Source organism: Syngnathoides biaculeatus, chromosome 18, assembly GCF_019802595.1.
Source record: "Syngnathoides biaculeatus isolate LvHL_M chromosome 18, ASM1980259v1, whole genome shotgun sequence".
In the NCBI taxonomy this organism is placed as follows: Eukaryota; Metazoa; Chordata; class Actinopteri; order Syngnathiformes; family Syngnathidae; genus Syngnathoides; species Syngnathoides biaculeatus.
In genome coordinates this window covers 12,213,589-12,229,788 of record NC_084657.1, presented here as the reverse complement: position 1 = coordinate 12,229,788, position 16,200 = coordinate 12,213,589, and the positions used below count along the sequence as shown (strand labels likewise).

The window sequence follows — 16,200 nt, the reverse complement described above, 5'->3', positions numbered from 1 at the left end:
GCTTTTGATTTAAATGATGAATAATAGCACAGAGGAACCGTTATAAAACGTCCCCAAAATGGTTAATCTGTAAATGTGTTGTGTTTGTGGAGAGAGCAGGAGGATGGAGGGCGGAGCCAAAAGACAAATATATAGCAAAGAATTTCAGGACAGGGGAAGAGACGTACATTTCCCGCTGACCATTCGGTAAACAATACATTTTTTTTTTTACTACGACTATGGTTATCATTTTAATGCATATGCTTCACAACTTGCCATTTGTGTGCAGGTGAAGGGAGAAAAAAATGGAGGCCGGCGCTGAATCAGAAACCACCAAGACCCCCACAAGGACAGGACTCCCACCCGGAACCCCCGAAGAGCACAGGGGGTCGGCCGACCCTTTCCTGACTGCGGCTCGCCTTCTCCGCGGAACGTACCACGTGGACCTGTGCAGGGGGGACAGGAAAGTTAAAGAGGACAAGAATCATCCCTCCAGAGGTGCCGCCGGGTCGCTGAGGACGGCACGAAGGCAGTCCAGAACGTTAAAGACTCCAAGACTGGCTCCCATTCCTGAGATGTAGCAGGGAGACATTTTAACATTTTGGACATTAAAATATGTCATAACTGTCGTACGTACAATGTTGCTTTGCGCGTTCAAAAATCTCCGTGATGGATTTGCACCAAAATGTGCTCATCTTCTACTATCCCGTTCTTTTTAAATGCATGTTGTTGGATATCATTTATAACCAGATTGTCTTTGGGGGGAAAAATACATTTTCATACAATATCTGAATTATATCATAATAATATTATAGTAATATATAAACTTACATTAGAAGATTGTGAAGACTTTGTGGCTGTATACATTGTACTTTTTCAAAAACAAATAAAGTATGTTTTAACAAAACTATAGTTTTAAAATTAGTTTTATTATTATATGATAATATATTTTAAAAACATCTAGAAAACAATTTCTAAAATAGTGTCAATAATTTTCAAATGTTTTATTTTCTATTTATTTGAATATTTTATTTTGTATTATTTATTAATCATTTTTTGTGTTTTATTATTGTGATTTACAGTATATTTTAAAAAACATCTAGAAAATAATTTCTAAAACAGTGACTATACATTTCAAATGTTTTATTTTATTTAGATAAATATTTTATTTTGTATTATTTATGAATCATTTTCAACAATTAAAAATATTCATACTGTCGAGATTTTCAAACCATCATTAATAATATTTTGTATCTTTTAGTGCAAATTTGTCCAACTTAACAATTAACAGTTTTTAAAGTGAGTGTTTTATTATTATTATAATTTATATTTTAAAAACATCGAGAAAATCATTTCTAAAATCCTGTCGATAATATTCAAATGTTTTATTTTATATTTATATAAATATATTTATTATTCTTTATATATATATATATATATATAATATATATATATTAATTATATATATTATTATATATTTATTTTTATTTATATAAATATTTTATAACAATCAAAAATATCCATACTTGACATTTTCAAACCATAATTAAAAATATTTTATTAATACCTTATGGTGCAAATTTGTCTAATTTAACAATGTAATTTAATAATCTGTCAATTTCTAAAATAGTGTCAATAATTTTCAAATGTTTTATTTTCTATTTATTTGAATATTTTATTTTGTATTATTTATTAATCATTTTTTGTGTTTTATTATTGTGATTTACAGTATATTTTAAAAAACATCTAGAAAATAATTTCTAAAACAGTGACTATACATTTCAAATGTTTTATTTTATTTAGATAAATATTTTATTTTGTATTATTTATGAATCATTTTCAACAATTAAAAATATTCATACTGTCGAGATTTTCAAACCATCATTAATAATATTTTGTATCTTTTAGTGCAAATTTGTCCAACTTAACAATTAACAGTTTTTAAAGTGAGTGTTTTATTATTATTATAATTTATATTTTAAAAACATCGAGAAAATCATTTCTAAAATCCTGTCGATAATATTCAAATGTTTTATTTTATATTTATATAAATATATTTATTATTATTTATATATATATATATATATATATATAATATATATATTAATTATATATATTATTATATATTTATTTTTATTTATATAAATATTTTATAACAATCAAAAATATCCATACTTGACATTTTCAAACCATAATTAAAAATATTTTATTAATACCTTATGGTGCAAATTTGTCTAATTTAACAATGTAATTTAATAATCTCTCTCTCTCTCTCTCTCTCTCTCTCTCTCTCTCTCTATATATATATATATATATATATATATATATATATATATGTAAATACACACCCATTACTTGAACTGGTGATCCTCACAAGCGGGAGTGCTGGAACCTATAGATAAAAAATGAAGTATATGTATAATTTGTAGTCACCAACATTGGAGCAAATTAATTAATGCAATGAAAAGTTATACTTTACCTATGGAACTTTTTTTCCAATGCATTCCCTGTTCAGAAAAGGAGGGGATGTTTCCGCCCGGTTTCGAACCGGGGACCTTTCGCGTGTGAGGCGAACGTGATAACCACTACACTACGGAAACCCACAACGGCAGCCGTGATATTTAAAGATATTTATATATGCAGCATATACGACGTGAACGACGTAAACCTAACCCTAACCCATCGTAATACACACGGATAAACTCAAAAATTCGTTAGCACCTAATGGACACCATTTTGTATTTCAGGATTACAGTAGTGTATTTGCTTGTTCGTTCGCTCCAAGGTTAAACATGGTTGTTCTGCGCTCTACTGCTGCCTACTGGAAACACGACGCATTACTGCAATCCAGAATGATTTGCCATAATTTGACAGCCTAATGTAGTTGATCGCCGGTTTAAAGGGCCACTGACACCTAAAATATAAAATTTAGCATGTTTTTTTAAACAGAAAATAATCAGGAATAAACATCCGTTTTTTTTTTCCACAGCAAGCCAGAATTGTTTTTCTTTTATCTCCCACCAGGGAGTCGCTCGAGGATTTTAAGTTTTGTGCACCAAACTCGAACAACTTGTCTAAAAGCGGTAATCAAAAATACCACGTCCGACGACGTGAATCTTCTCTCATAAAGTAACAAAAGATCAGTTATGATAACTTCATTAAGTACATACGTCAAGAACAAAAGGCCAAATTTTTTTGTATTACATTAGAACAATTTGAAATGAAATAGTAAAACTTAAAATCAATCACAGCCACAGTAAACTGTCCCACAATCTGTATACCTGAACATAAAATATTGAAGACGAAATTTTGACTTATTTTCTTCTACAGTACAGCAACTACGATTTTTGGTAAATATTAGAAAATGTTATCAATTTTGCTTCATGTATACGAAAAACGGGGCTACAGAACAGCCACAAAACAAAAGCATCCCACATATAACTAACATAAAACCAAATGACAGTGCGCGTTCAGCAGAGTTTTATTTTCCCAATACAGAATTGAAAAGGATACTATCTTTGTGAATTTCTTTTTTTCTTTTTTATTTGTCAAAAAAGCTCCTTTACAGCGCCAAGACATCCAACCTGTAAAGCCAGCCGACATGTAAAATACCCTTACAATACATTAGAATCAAAACAGGTACCAAAAAGTACAGTAAAATTACACTTCCTTTCAATGGAAATGTTGGGGAAAAAAAAAAAAAAAAAAGAAAACACAAAGGGGGGAAAACAAACCCTAAAAAAAAAGCATACAATTAAAAAAAAAAAAAAAAAAAAACATGGAAAAGTTACATTTGATGTTTTCTGTACAAATGGTCTTCTGTCATAAAAGGAGTCACGTCAGTCCAGTCGGGTGTTTTGCTGGAACCTGCAGGATCAAAAAACAACAACTAAAGCATGGGGGTGGGGGTGGTGAACAAACAAACAAACAAACAAAAAAAAAAAACTCTAGGTTGGCAAATGACGTACCTCAACCATGAGCATCAGTATGGCTTGTAGGAGCTCTGGTGGCCCCGTCTGGGTGCCTTGCCATAACTGGCGCTGGCCTGGCCTGGCATCACACAGTCACACACACACAGACACATCACTTACACAAAATGCAAGTAGGACCGGCTGCACTTCTCACAACAAACAAGTGGATACGAGTAGTGCCACTACTGAATCAACTTCTTTTCCTTTTGGCTTGTCCTGTACGGGGTCGCCACAGTGTCATCTTTTTCCATCTAAGCCTACCTCGTGCATCCTCCTCTGTCCTCGCTCACAACATCCACCAACCTTTTCTTTGGTCTTCCTCTCATTCTCTTCGCTGGTAGCTCCATCCTCAGCACCTCCCTACCAATTTCCTCAGTCTCTCGGCTCTAACTGTTCCACCCCGCTTGGACCAGTTTCTTTACTTCCATTGCTTTGTATTCTTGACCTCAAGTATTTGAAGTCATCCACCCTTGCCATCTCTTCTCCCTGTAGCCTCACACTTCCCTCTATGCTTCTCGGATTCACGCACATATATTCTGTTTTACTTTAGCTAATCTATGTTTTTTTTTTAAACAGGTAACAAATGTATGAAAAGCAAAGTACAGACATCACACTTAAAATAAGTTAGATATGATTGTCAACAAACTTAAAAAAAATGTTGCAAATTAAAAATATGCTAAAGCTAAAAATGTTTTAAATTGTCAGGGGGGAACTAGATTTTAAAGAACTAAAACCTTAAAAATGAGCAAACAATTGTTTTCTTACTAATAATTCATAACATTTCAAAAGTACAATTTTAGTACAAAAGTTGAACACAATCTACCAAAACAAAAAATAAATTTTACAAAATATTTTGAATACAGATTTAAGTTTTACAAGTTAATTATAAAATTCAAATCAAAAGTAAGAAACCTACTAGAAGCCATTACCTATTTTTTATTTTTTTTTTTTAACTAGATGGCTCCAAACAAAATAAAAATTCGGTTTTACTTACTGTAGTCATAGCCAGGGTATCCATAGTAGCCGCCGGAGGGGTAGTCGTAGCCGTAACTACCGTAGCTGCCGTAGCCACTGTAGCCACCGTAGCCTTGGCTGCTGTATCCCTGGTAGCTGCCATAGCCCCCACCGCCGCCGCCGCCCTGGTTCCAGCTCTGGCTCTGACCTGACAACAAGCGCGCGCACTCCATTACGTACGGAGCAGAAGCAACCAACCCGCTGGCAGGACTCTTCGGACTGAAGTATCAATGTCGAAACACTAGGATGATGCCCGACCTCCTCCCCGGGCTCGACCCCCTCGGCTGCCGTAGCCGCCGCCGCCGCGCCCTCCGCCGTATTGTTGCTGTTGCTGCTGCTGCTGGTAAACCTCCTTCGGTTGGGCGATCTTCAGCTCGCACTGCTCGGCGACAAAGAACAAAATATCCATGTTGAAGACGTCGAGACGAGAGAGCTACTTAGTTGAAAAAGTCAACTTGCCCTTCCGCCCTCAATGTTGTGGTACTTCTTCTCCAAGCATTTTTTGACACTGGCTTCCTCTTTGTATGTGATGAAGATGAACCCCCTCCTCTTCTTTGATTTGGGGTCTAGGGGGAGCTCGATGGTTTCAATCTGAAAGAAAAAAATCTCATATCTGTGTCTTCATTTTTTAAATGTCAACGTATCCAAAAGTTTTTAAATTTAATTGCCCATTTATTAAAATGACACCCACAACCCCCCCCCAAAAAAAAAAAACATTTGCAGTTTTATGGATAATGTAAAACAACCACAGAGCCTGCAACACTGTTTCCATTTTAAAGCTCTGATATATTATTTTGAAACAAGCTGTGGAAAGATCCAGAAACTGCTGGCAGCTTGTTGTATTAACAATGTCGGCTAAGTACAGCAACACCCCAAAAAAAACTGAATTTTAACTTGTTGACACCTGACCCGTTGATTTTTGAGTCCTGGTTAAATTTGATATCAAAAGAGCTTTAAACTTCCCCTCATGCTGTCCAATATAAATACAACGAAGTAATAAATCACTATTTTATTATTTTTTTTAAAGCTATGATTAAAATGAAAAAAATTACAAAAATTAAAAATAATAAAAAAAAATACATTTCAAGCAAGACTACAAAAAAAAATAAAAAAATAAACACCCAAAAAAAAAAAAAAAAACAGACCATGACCAGACTGTAAATATCCCCGCTTAAAAAGACAAGCTGTCAATCTCCTAACCTCTCCAAAGGTTCCAAAGTATTCCCTGATGCTTTCCTCGGTGGCCTCCGGATTCAAGCCGCCGACAAAGATCTTCTTGACGGGCTCCTTCTTCATGGCCAGGGCCCGCTTGGGGTCGATCTGGCGGCCGTCTAGTTTGTGCTGGCTCTGCTGCAGCACCTGAAATGGCCCAAAAAAAAAAAAAAAAAAGTCAGCGCCGAGGTGCCAGCAATGACTCGCGCTATATACGGCGACCCACTTTGTCCACACTGGCAGCATCTTTGAAGAGCACGAAGCCGAAGCCCCGCGAGCGTCCGCTGGCCGTGTCGATTTTGATGGTGCAGTCTGATACCTCACCAAACTTGCTGAAGTAATCCTTGAGGTCTTTCTTGTTAGTCTCCCAGCTCAGGCCACCCACAAACATTTTGCTAGGGAAAGGGAGGGACCTGTTACTTCCAATGGTCATTTGTAGTAGGAATTCCGCATTTTGACATATCAGCATTACCTTTTTTTTCTAGCCGATGTCTCCTGATAAGACAACTTAAACTTGATAAACTTCAAGGAACTATTTGTTTAACTTTTCATAACTTTATTAGAGGTAGAGTTTCACTGTTGTTGATATTTGGATCAGTTAGGTTCCCCGCTCAAACCGCTACACCAATTCGGGCGCACTCACCCGGCATCCTCTTCGCTTTTGCTGGCGTCGATCTTTCCACCGTCATCGGCGCCCTGGCTCTCGTCGTCGGCCATCAGCTCGGCCTCAGCCTCGGCCGTGGCGCCGTTCTGGTCCTCGTCGCCGTTCTGCTCAGAAGTCTCCATGAGCAGCATGTCAGCGTCAGCCATTGCGGGGGTGTATTGTTAACTTAGCCTGGGTTGGGAGTTGGAGAGAAAGTAAGTAAATAAACAGGGTTGTCATTACCGAATGTTTATAAACAGTGACTAGTGATTATTCAATTGTTTACACAGATTGTGGGGTCAAATAATCCCCCCCCCACCCGTCAAATTTTTACTCTCCAGGGGTTGAATTTAGAGCTGCATATTTTTAAGTTAAAAACAACAACAACAAAATTATTGTATTCAGTCAATTTTTGATGACCCACAATCTTTGCGCATCGTCATTTTAGGACTCCATCGCGTTCCCACTACTTTACGGGGATTAAAGAGCTTCTTCAAAGATGGTTGAGGTATAATTGAATAACAACGATTTAACAGTTGAGGGGGGGCGCTTCCTATTCAAATTAATGCACACTTTGAACTTAACCAAACAAAACATGCGCATTCATCTCAATTAGCGGTTCAATTTAAAAATGACAAAACGTTCGATGTTTAAATAAAAGCTGGATAACGGATGCTGAATCGGCCGCGGATTCACTTTGCGACGACGCAAAATGTTTGGTAACAATAAGCTGGTTGCTAACGAGCCGTGCTAACGAACTGCGCTCGACAAAACGGGCAAGGCCCAGGCGGCGTAAGACCACCCGAAAGCAAAGCAAAACAACGCATACCTCGCACCAAAATAACTTTAAATCACAACGGGATCGAGTTAGACGGGCATGTAGGTGAAAATTGCAACTCGAGTGCGGTCTAATCATTCATTCGCCAAAGGTAACAAGAGCCTCACTGTTAGCCACCTAGCTTCAGATAGCATCGTCTTACCACTCCTCCGGAAAATGTTACTACAGCACGGTAAAACTGACGTTGGAGTGGAAATACTCGCACGCCTATGCGTAATTGCACAAATTATTAAAAACGTGAACTGAAATAGACCAAAACACGAGCAAAACAATCTTACTTTAAGAAGGGGAAAACAGAGGGAGAAGCCGGAACGCAGCTCAAAATGGACACTCCGAATTCGCCGCTAACTCGTGGCAGTTTATATATGACCGGATGTGAGCTCGCGCCGCTGCACTTTCCAAAAACCTTCCTCCGGATTGGCCAGTGGGGTGCCGCGCGCCAATAATGCCGCTTCGCCATTGGCTAGATGCTGGACAGGCTGCTGTGACGCCATTATGGCGACCGAGTGTCCTTCTTATGTTAGCCGCATCGAGTGGCAAGTCGCTTGAGCCTTGCTTTGATAACTTGGACATCCAGTTCACTACTAACTTTGTTGTCCTACTAGTCAGGACAAAGTACATACTAGTACCGGAAACTCAACTTCAGGGATATCAAATAAAAGCTTTCCACAAGGCCGTTTACGCATTGGTAATCCTTGTTATAAAGCTTAAAGATCTGTGAATTAGTGCAATACACTGTCCTCAACTGTAAGTCAAATCAGCGCACTAGTAGAACGACTGTGTCACTAGTAACGCCCCCCCAGCTACTGCCGAGTATTTCTGCACACGAGTAGGACAGCGAGGCAAGGACACCAACACCTAACTGCGTTTGGAAAACCTTACTAGCACCAGATTTGAACCAGTTTAATTTTGTCACTGGTAGGTTGCACTTGTGAACTAGTGCACTTTTTTTTTTTTTTGCCCCACTCGTACCTTTTGTCCGACTAGTAACAACAGTCGTGAACAAGTTTTGAGAATGACAAGTATTGGTTTTCACAAAGTTTACTGCATTGGATTTTAGAGTTGTTTTTTTGTGAGATGTTACTATGATGTGCTTAAGTATAATTACACAAATTTCACAGGCCTTTAAAATTTATGTAAAGCGTCAACATTTGCAGTGTTGACCCTTCTTTTTACAAAGCCTTTGGAATTCTCCCTGGCATGCTTTGAATAAAATTCTGGGCCACATCTTGAGTGATGGGAGCTAATTATTGCATATTTAATACTTGGAATTTGACAATTTGTTTTTATTTGTCCACCTACCTCTTGAGGTTGATAAATCCTCAATGGGAAGAAGGCCTGGGCAGTTTCCTGGAACATTGACCCAAAATGTTTTTCCTCTCTGAGCCACATAGTTATGACTTTTGCCTTTCGGCAAGGTTCGCCATCAGGCTGGAAAAGGACCTTTCCAACCTGTCAATCACGCGTACAATAATAACCAATCAGATACCCGCGTTGTCTTGGCACACCCCTCTTGCCATATTGTCCCACAAGCAATGCTGGTTGTCAGTAGCCTGCGCTTGGAAAAGTTCATGTTACATTCTTGGGGATCGTGCAATTCTGATGAAAGATACCCTGCAAGGGGCCCGGTTGATTCATTTTCCAAAGCCTAAAAGACAGTTGACGAAGTGTCTTCGATGGATTAAGGCTCACGGAAGAGCGCACGTACAACTAAATGTGGACAATATCAACAAACAAGGCTGTATGTTCAAAGGTAGGGGAGAAGTAACTTCTCTGAGTTTGATTGATTATCAGTGCTTTATACATTGCAGGAGAACAACTTTCACTTTGTCAGCATATCACTGACCTGCTGAATGAAGAGTGTCATGTTTTATGTCTACTTGTCTATTTGTATCACATCAAACTTTTAAGACAGAGCTCTGGGTTCCATTACAAGTCAAGTCAAATACACCCAATCACTTGTAAAGACTACAATATTACTCGTGATCTTTCCAAGTAAAATGTACTCACCCTGCTTTACACGCGCAGTACAATTCCACAATTTTATCCAGTTGGATTTCAAAATGAAGTTTGTGAGGCGTCAAACTTTCGAGTCGATCGCCAACAATTCGCTGTAACTCTGACATCGCGTTCCGCTCCGTCCAAAATCTTAATTCCGTGTACATATCCTTGCGTGAACTAGTTGAGACCTCTCTGCAGAACTCTCCTGGACAAGTCTTATGCATTTGTCAAAAAACATGATCTGGAATACGCGACAATCGACTTCAAACATGTTCTGTTCAATCGCCATTTTGGAAGCTTGTGGGACATGGCTAAGGGAGGCGGAGCTTAAGATTGCCATCGGAAAGCTCCATTGTCCATCACCAAACTATTAGTGGAAGTTGCTCTCTGAGGACCATTCTTTAATCAAGGCTGTTTTTAAGCAAAATTGCAAGTGAGCCCAGAAAAGTGTTCTAGTTCCCATTTTTAAGAACAAAGGGGATGTTCAGAGCTGTGGGAACTATAGAGGAATAAAGTTGATGAGCCACACAATGAAGTTATGGGAAAGCGTAGTGGAGGCTAGACTCAGGACAGAAGTAAGTATCTGCGAGCAACAGTATGGTTTCATGCCTAGAAAGAGTACCACAGATGCATTATTTGCCTTGAGGATGCTCATGGAAAAGTACAGAGAAGGTCAGAAGGAGCTACATTGTGTCTTTGTGGATCTAGAGAAGGCCTATGACAGAGTACCAAGAGAGGAACTGTGGTACTGCATGCGTAAGTCTGGTGTGGCAGAGATGTTAAAATAGTACAGGACATGTATGATGGCAGGAGAACAATGGTGAGGTGTGCCTTAGGTGTGACAGAGGAATTTAAGGTGGAGGTGGGACTGCATCAGGGATCAGCTCTGAGCCCCTTCCTGTTTGCAGTGGTAATGGATACGCTGACAGATGAGGTTAGACTGGGATCCCCTTGGACCATGATGTTCGCAGATGATATTGTCATATGCAGTGAAAGCAGGGAGCATGCAGAGGAACAATTAGAAAGATGGAGACATGCACTGGAAAGGAGAGGAATGAAGATTAGCCGAAGTAAAACAGAGTATATGTGCATGAATGAGAAAAGTGGAGGGGGAAGAGTGAGGCTACAGGGAGAAGAGATAGCGAGGGTGGACGACTTCAAATACTTGGGGTCAACAATCCAGAGCAATGGTGAGTGTGGTAAGGAAGTGAAGAAACGGGTCCAAGCAGGTTGGAACAGATGGCGGAAGGTGTCTGGTGTGTTATGTGACAGAAGAGTCTCTGCTACGATGAAGGGCAAAGTTTACAAAACAGTGGTGAGGCCGGCCATGATGTACGGATTAGAGACGGTGGCACTGAAGAAACAACAGGAATCTGAACTGGAGGTGGCAGAAATGAAGATGTTGAGGTTCTCGCTCGGAGTGAGCAGGTTGGATAGGATTAGAAATGAGCTCATTCGAGGGACAGCCAAAGCTGGATGTTTTGGAGACAAGATTCGAGAGAGCAGACTTCGATGGTTTGGACATGTTCAGAGGCGAGAGAGTGAGTATATTGGTAGAAGGATGCTGAGGATGGAGCTCCCAGGGAAAAAAGCGAGAGGAAGACCAAAGAGAAGGTTTATGGATGTGGTGAGGGAAGACATGAGGGCAGTTGGGTTAGAGAGGAAGATGCAGGAGATAGGCTAAGATGGCAAAAGATGACACGCTGTGGCGACCCCTGACGGGACAAGCCGAAAGGAAAAGAAGAAGCAGCAAGTGAGCCCAGTCCCTTAGCTAAAAAGCAACCCCACAGATGATAGTGCTCACCTTTTCTTCTCCAGATCCCCCAAATGTTCAGAAAGGGGATTCATCGCAGATGACTTTACCTGTCCTCAGCAGTCCGACCCCTGTACCTTTTGCAGAATATCAGTCTGTCCCTGATGTTTTTCTGGGAGAGAAGCGGCTCCTTTGCTGCCCTTCTTGACGCCAGGCCATCCTCCAAAGGTCTTCGGCAAACTGCGCGTGAAGATGCACTCACAGCCGCTCGCTGCCATTCCCGAGCAAGCGCCGGACTGGTGGCAAGCCACCCCCGCAGCTGAACGAACTCCAGGAAAGTGTCCTGGCGTTTGCTGGACTTTCTTGGCCAGACTGAAGCCTTCTTCTCAACAAATCGAACATCTCTCCTTGAAGAGCAGATAAATGGTTGAGTTAGGTGCAAATCTTACGAGCAGCTTTGCAGTTCACCATGGTTACTGTATAAACTACAGAATTTAAAAATAAATGGAATCATCATATACAGTTACTGGTCAAGTTGCTCAGTAAAAAAATGACCAGGTTAATTCAACGATAGACCGTACAAGACAAAGCCTGACAAGCCATAATTCCTCCCTACAATGTTTTTACATTTGCACAACTTGGTAATTTTCTACAAGATGAATTTCTACACTAGTCATGTAGATCAGAGCCCAACAGTCACTTAAACCTGAAGAAAATGTTAAAGTAAAAATGGGAGGGGGGAAAAAAAAAAAAAAAAACACTTTGGAGCTGAAATAGAAGTTTATTTCTTTTCACCGACAGTTCTCAATGTTACTTTATTCTCAGTTGCTGAAGTTTAAAAACATTAACAGGTAGAATTACTTAAAAGTGCTTGAATGTGTCAAGACATTAAAAAGCAACACAAAAATCCAATTTTAAACCATACAGAAAAAAAACATCCGTGAAAAATGCAGAAAATGCACTCGAGACTTTTTTTTTTTTGCCCTTCCAGGTATTGGTAGGGATCCAAAAAGGTTCTAGGAGCGGGAATGGCTGACCCAGTGGTACTTGTCCACACGAGGCCCAGTGAAGGTGAACGTTGCCCGGTAGGAACCGAAAGCTTTGGAGCCCAACAGCTGCTGCTGCGCCATAGAAGGCGGCAGGAAGGAGTCCCCGCTGATGAGCTTCCTCTTGGGGTAGGTGAGCCAAGTCTGGGGGGCGCCTGGAGCAAACTCGCTGAACTGTGGATTAATAATAATAATTCTAAATCCATGAGGATATTTTTCCAAACTCAAGGATGGTGCAGTCTGTGATGTCATGTGACTAAGAAAGAGTAAGTGGATTGGCTGGGTGTTGGGTTCTGACCTGAAGTAACCCTGCCCGTTTTACCCTGAATTTAGCCAGTTGAATCTCAGGAGACTGGAAATATTGCGTTGGAATTTTGAATTTTTTTTTTTTTTTAATGCCGAATTTGTTTACATTGAAAAGTTAAACTGAAATACAGCTATTGAAAATGTAATCACTTTGAAATAATGTAGTCAAAAAAAAAACAACTAAATTTTCAGTTAATCCAAATCCTAGTGGCAGATATTTACTTTCATCAAAACACCTTAATTGCCTGATTTCTTAACCCTTCTTGGGAGGAGGAAAAAAAAAAAAAAGAAATTAAATACTAGTTTTTCCAAAACAGACATGACAGTGATCATTGCTGACCCAAGTCTGTCATGTAGCTATTTTTTTCCCCCAGACAATTTGATAAAAGGATTCCTCCATTATTAGTTTATTGCAATGAGATTGACGCCAAAAGTGAGAAATCACCTAATGCTAAATTTTGGTCCTTGAGACAAAAGAGTTCAATGTGATGTGCATTTTATTCAAAAAGGTTTTATGGTCATAATGCTGCAGATTCTCCACCAACAGTGGGCGAGTCTGGACCGCAAGCCCTGCAATAAGTGTTCACCGTATACAAGCAACGGTAAAAATCATTTGTACCGTAATTTCTGGTCTACAAGCCGCGACTCTTTTCACACTGTTTCAACCCTGCGGGTTATGCGGTGATGCAGTTAAATTGTGCATTTTTTTTTTTTCTTAACTGCCGAAAGCGGAAAAGGTAAGAATGAGACCGGTCGAATATCTGTGCAGAGGAAGTGACTTCTACCGGCCCTTTTAGCACTACACTAGCGCTGTGCCTCAGTGATATTTACCAGTAAGTTTTATTTTAACCAGCCCTGTTACCATTAGCGCTAGCAGTAAACTGTGTACCGTCTTTCTTTGTAAATATGTCGTGTTTCAAAATGGGCACTTGCGGCTTTTACACAGCTGCGGCGTATGTACCAAATGGTATTTCCTTTACAAATGTACTCTGCGAGGCTTGTAACCAGGTGCGCTCTGTCGGCCGGGAATTACGGTACATTTCACTCTTTGTGATCCAAGAGTTCAACTGAGTACCGCTACTAATTTTTACCCCGTCAACTTACCCGGTAGACACTGTTGGGGTTGCTAACAGTTGGGATGGTTTTGGGTTTGGCGCAAAGGACGGACTGACTGCCACAGCTGGCATCCACACCACGATCTTCTTCCTCCTTGTCGTCGTCATCTGAAGAGCTCTCCGAGGGTACGTCCAAGCTGGCACGCTCCACAGCGTCGTGGACCCGCCGGGAGAACTGGCGGTCGGCCTGCCGAGTGCCGTCCAGCACGGAGATGCAGAAGGGGACGCTATGTTCGCCATACCTGTCACAGGGGAAATTACAAGTGTTAGGTTACCAGGTAGGAGTAAGTTTCATATGTTACAGAGTATCGCTGAAATCAAGAAGGAACCTTTCCAAAACCACCACTTTTTAGGAAACCTTAAAAACAGCACAGATGTTGACACTATTGGTGTCAACTAGTTCCATTTTATGAGACTTTTTTTTTAAAACAACACCCACACTGGGATGGACCAACAGTATTGATTTATGGAGGAAAATAAAAATTACAGAGTGAGAGAACGTTCACCAACCTGCACGAAACCTCGCCTGGGTCAACCCAAACTGTGATCTCCTGAGGCAGGCCCAGGTCCTCGTAGCGCACCCCGCTGCGCTCGCACACCTTCTGAAGGACTGGATCCTGTAGTTGGACCCTGTTCATTCGAAGACACCTAGAAAACAATACATGAATACGGGCATGTTCTGCAATTGAAGTTTTTTTTAATTGCATGAAAAAAATTCAATGAAACAAAAAGACAAATAGAGAGCATAGCTAGTATAACATCCGGCAAGTTAAAATTGACATCTGCTTAAACATTTGAAATCAGCACATACACCCAATCAGCCTATAGCAACATTCTAATGTACGTGACATGGAAACAACATATTCACAAAGTTAAAGTTGCCAAAAGTTCGACGACAGTAAAAGCCTCCAAGATTGTCTACTTTGAGTGAACTCTCAGACATGCATTTATTAAAAAGCCTATTACAAAGTTGAAAGACTTAACAACCCACCCCCCAAAAAATTAGCACAGAAGGGTACCTGTAGGCCTGTCCTTTGGTGGGCACGTTCGGGTGCCAGTGGTTCTTGTAACTTTCAAACAAGGCGGACGTGAGGGCGGCGGCGAAGCGCTCGTGGCCAACGTTGTCCAGACGTCCGTAGCGCTTGGCCAGGCGGCCCATGAAGAACACGGTGGCAGCAATCTCCTCCTTCATTGTGTCCTTTTTAAATGAAACCACCCAAAAGGACAAAGACGGCTTCTGGACTAAAACATGGAGATGGGATTAAAAAAAAAAAAAAAAAAAAAAAAACGTAGGCTTCTCCTACAAGGACAAAAAGTAAAACAAAGAACAACACACAGGAATCACACAACTTAAGCAAACATATTTGCTGTTGGATCGGCACATCGAAGTCAGCGTTCTTGTTCCTAACTAACAAGGTTGCGGCACACCTGAAGAGAGTTAACTTCATTGGCAGCTGTGGCGCTAATTGTCTGATTGGTTGAAAAGCAGGAAATGTTCAAACTTGGATTCCAGGTTCTATTCTGTTAGTTGCTTTTGTACAGACAAGCTTGGCAATTTTGTGGCACCAACTGGTCGAGGACAATGACCACGTACAGAGAAACCGCCCATGATCCCCTCATCATCCAATTTAATCATCCATCCATTTTCTTAGCCGCTTATCCTCACAAGGGCCACGGGGAGTGCTGGAGCCTATTCCGACTGTCATCGGGCAGGAGGCGGGGTACACCCCGAACTGGTCGCCAGCCAATTGCAAGGCACGTGAAGACAGACAAGTCATGCTCACAATCACACCTAGGACCAATTTAGTGTCCAATTAATGTTGCATATTTTTGGGATGTGGGAGGTAAACCGGAGTGCCCAACCGGAGAAAACCCACACAGGCACGGGGAGAACACGCAAACTCCACAAAGGCGGGTCCGGGATTGAACCTAGGACCTCAGAACTGTCAGGCTAACGCTTTACCAGCTGATCCACCGTGCCGCCGCATTAGTTGAACATATTTAAAATTTATATTAGTCAGTATGAGTATCTTCAACCATCCAATTTTCTATTTTGACCTCAGTTTTTTGATACATCAACACAAGGGGGAAAAAATTACTACATTCATTTCTTTATTCATTGTACATGGATTTGAGTCAATCTTTGACTCTCAGAAGAGATGAAAAGTAACCCCGCATTCAAAACCTCCACCACAACCCCCCCACCCCTTCCCCGAATTATAACGAGCACAAAGTAAAAACCACCCAAAATCAGCAGACCAAAAAGTGCAATTTGTTGCATTTTTCATACATTTAATGTGGCCTTCATAAAAAACATTTTAA

At 40.3% G+C, this 16,200-nt stretch overlaps 2 protein-coding genes, 1 long non-coding RNA gene and 1 other non-coding gene across 4 annotated transcripts; all 4 read right to left on the bottom strand.

The window, feature by feature from the left end:
* Window positions 1-261: 261 nt before the first annotated feature.
* LOC133492267 (uncharacterized) lies at window positions 262-2,712 on the bottom strand. The gene is made up of 3 exons (XR_009792598.1): window positions 2,459-2,712; window positions 2,328-2,371; window positions 262-425 (listed from the first exon to the last, which is right to left on the bottom strand). It is a non-coding gene; the product is annotated as an uncharacterized LOC133492267 (long non-coding RNA).
* trnav-cac (transfer RNA valine (anticodon CAC)) lies at window positions 2,507-2,579 on the bottom strand. The gene has a single exon. It is a non-coding gene; the product is annotated as a tRNA-Val (tRNA).
* Window positions 2,713-3,442: 730 nt separating the features above from the next.
* On the bottom strand, window positions 3,443-8,093 carry LOC133492172 (heterogeneous nuclear ribonucleoprotein A/B-like). The gene is made up of 9 exons (XM_061804204.1): window positions 7,936-8,093; window positions 6,820-7,011; window positions 6,403-6,571; window positions 6,165-6,323; window positions 5,424-5,555; window positions 5,223-5,343; window positions 4,945-5,112; window positions 3,948-4,029; window positions 3,443-3,846 (listed from the first exon to the last, which is right to left on the bottom strand). The coding sequence occupies exons 2-8, from the start codon at window positions 6,984-6,986 to the stop codon at window positions 3,962-3,964; spliced, it is 984 nt and encodes a 327-aa protein (XP_061660188.1). The 5' UTR covers window positions 6,987-7,011; window positions 7,936-8,093; the 3' UTR covers window positions 3,443-3,846; window positions 3,948-3,961.
* A 4,079-nt stretch (window positions 8,094-12,172) lies between these two features.
* Window positions 12,173-15,322, bottom strand: btg4 (B-cell translocation gene 4). Its single transcript, XM_061802881.1, has 4 exons — window positions 14,898-15,322; window positions 14,389-14,526; window positions 13,868-14,120; window positions 12,173-12,631 (listed from the first exon to the last, which is right to left on the bottom strand). The coding sequence occupies exons 1-4, from the start codon at window positions 15,068-15,070 to the stop codon at window positions 12,428-12,430; spliced, it is 768 nt and encodes a 255-aa protein (XP_061658865.1). The 5' UTR covers window positions 15,071-15,322; the 3' UTR covers window positions 12,173-12,427.
* Between the last annotated feature and the right edge of the window lie 878 nt (window positions 15,323-16,200).

Coding starts and splice junctions, on each gene's coding strand:
- LOC133492172 (XM_061804204.1), bottom strand. CDS start 6,986: ATGGCTGACGCTGACATGCTGCTCATGGAGACTTCTGAGCAGAACGGC. Junction 6,324..6,402: donor ATGCTGCCAGTGTGGACAAA/GTGGGTCGCCGT, acceptor GGGCCATTTCAG/GTGCTGCAGCAGAGCCAGCA. Junction 4,030..4,944: donor ATACCCTGGCTATGACTACA/GTAAGTAAAACC, acceptor GTGTGATGCCAG/GCCAGGCCAGCGCCAGTTAT.
- btg4 (XM_061802881.1), bottom strand. CDS start 15,070: ATGAAGGAGGAGATTGCTGCCACCGTGTTCTTCATGGGCCGCCTGGCC. Junction 14,527..14,897: donor ACCAAAGGACAGGCCTACAG/GTACCCTTCTGT, acceptor ATTGTTTTCTAG/GTGTCTTCGAATGAACAGGG. Junction 14,121..14,388: donor CCAGGCGAGGTTTCGTGCAG/GTTGGTGAACGT, acceptor CCCCTGTGACAG/GTATGGCGAACATAGCGTCC.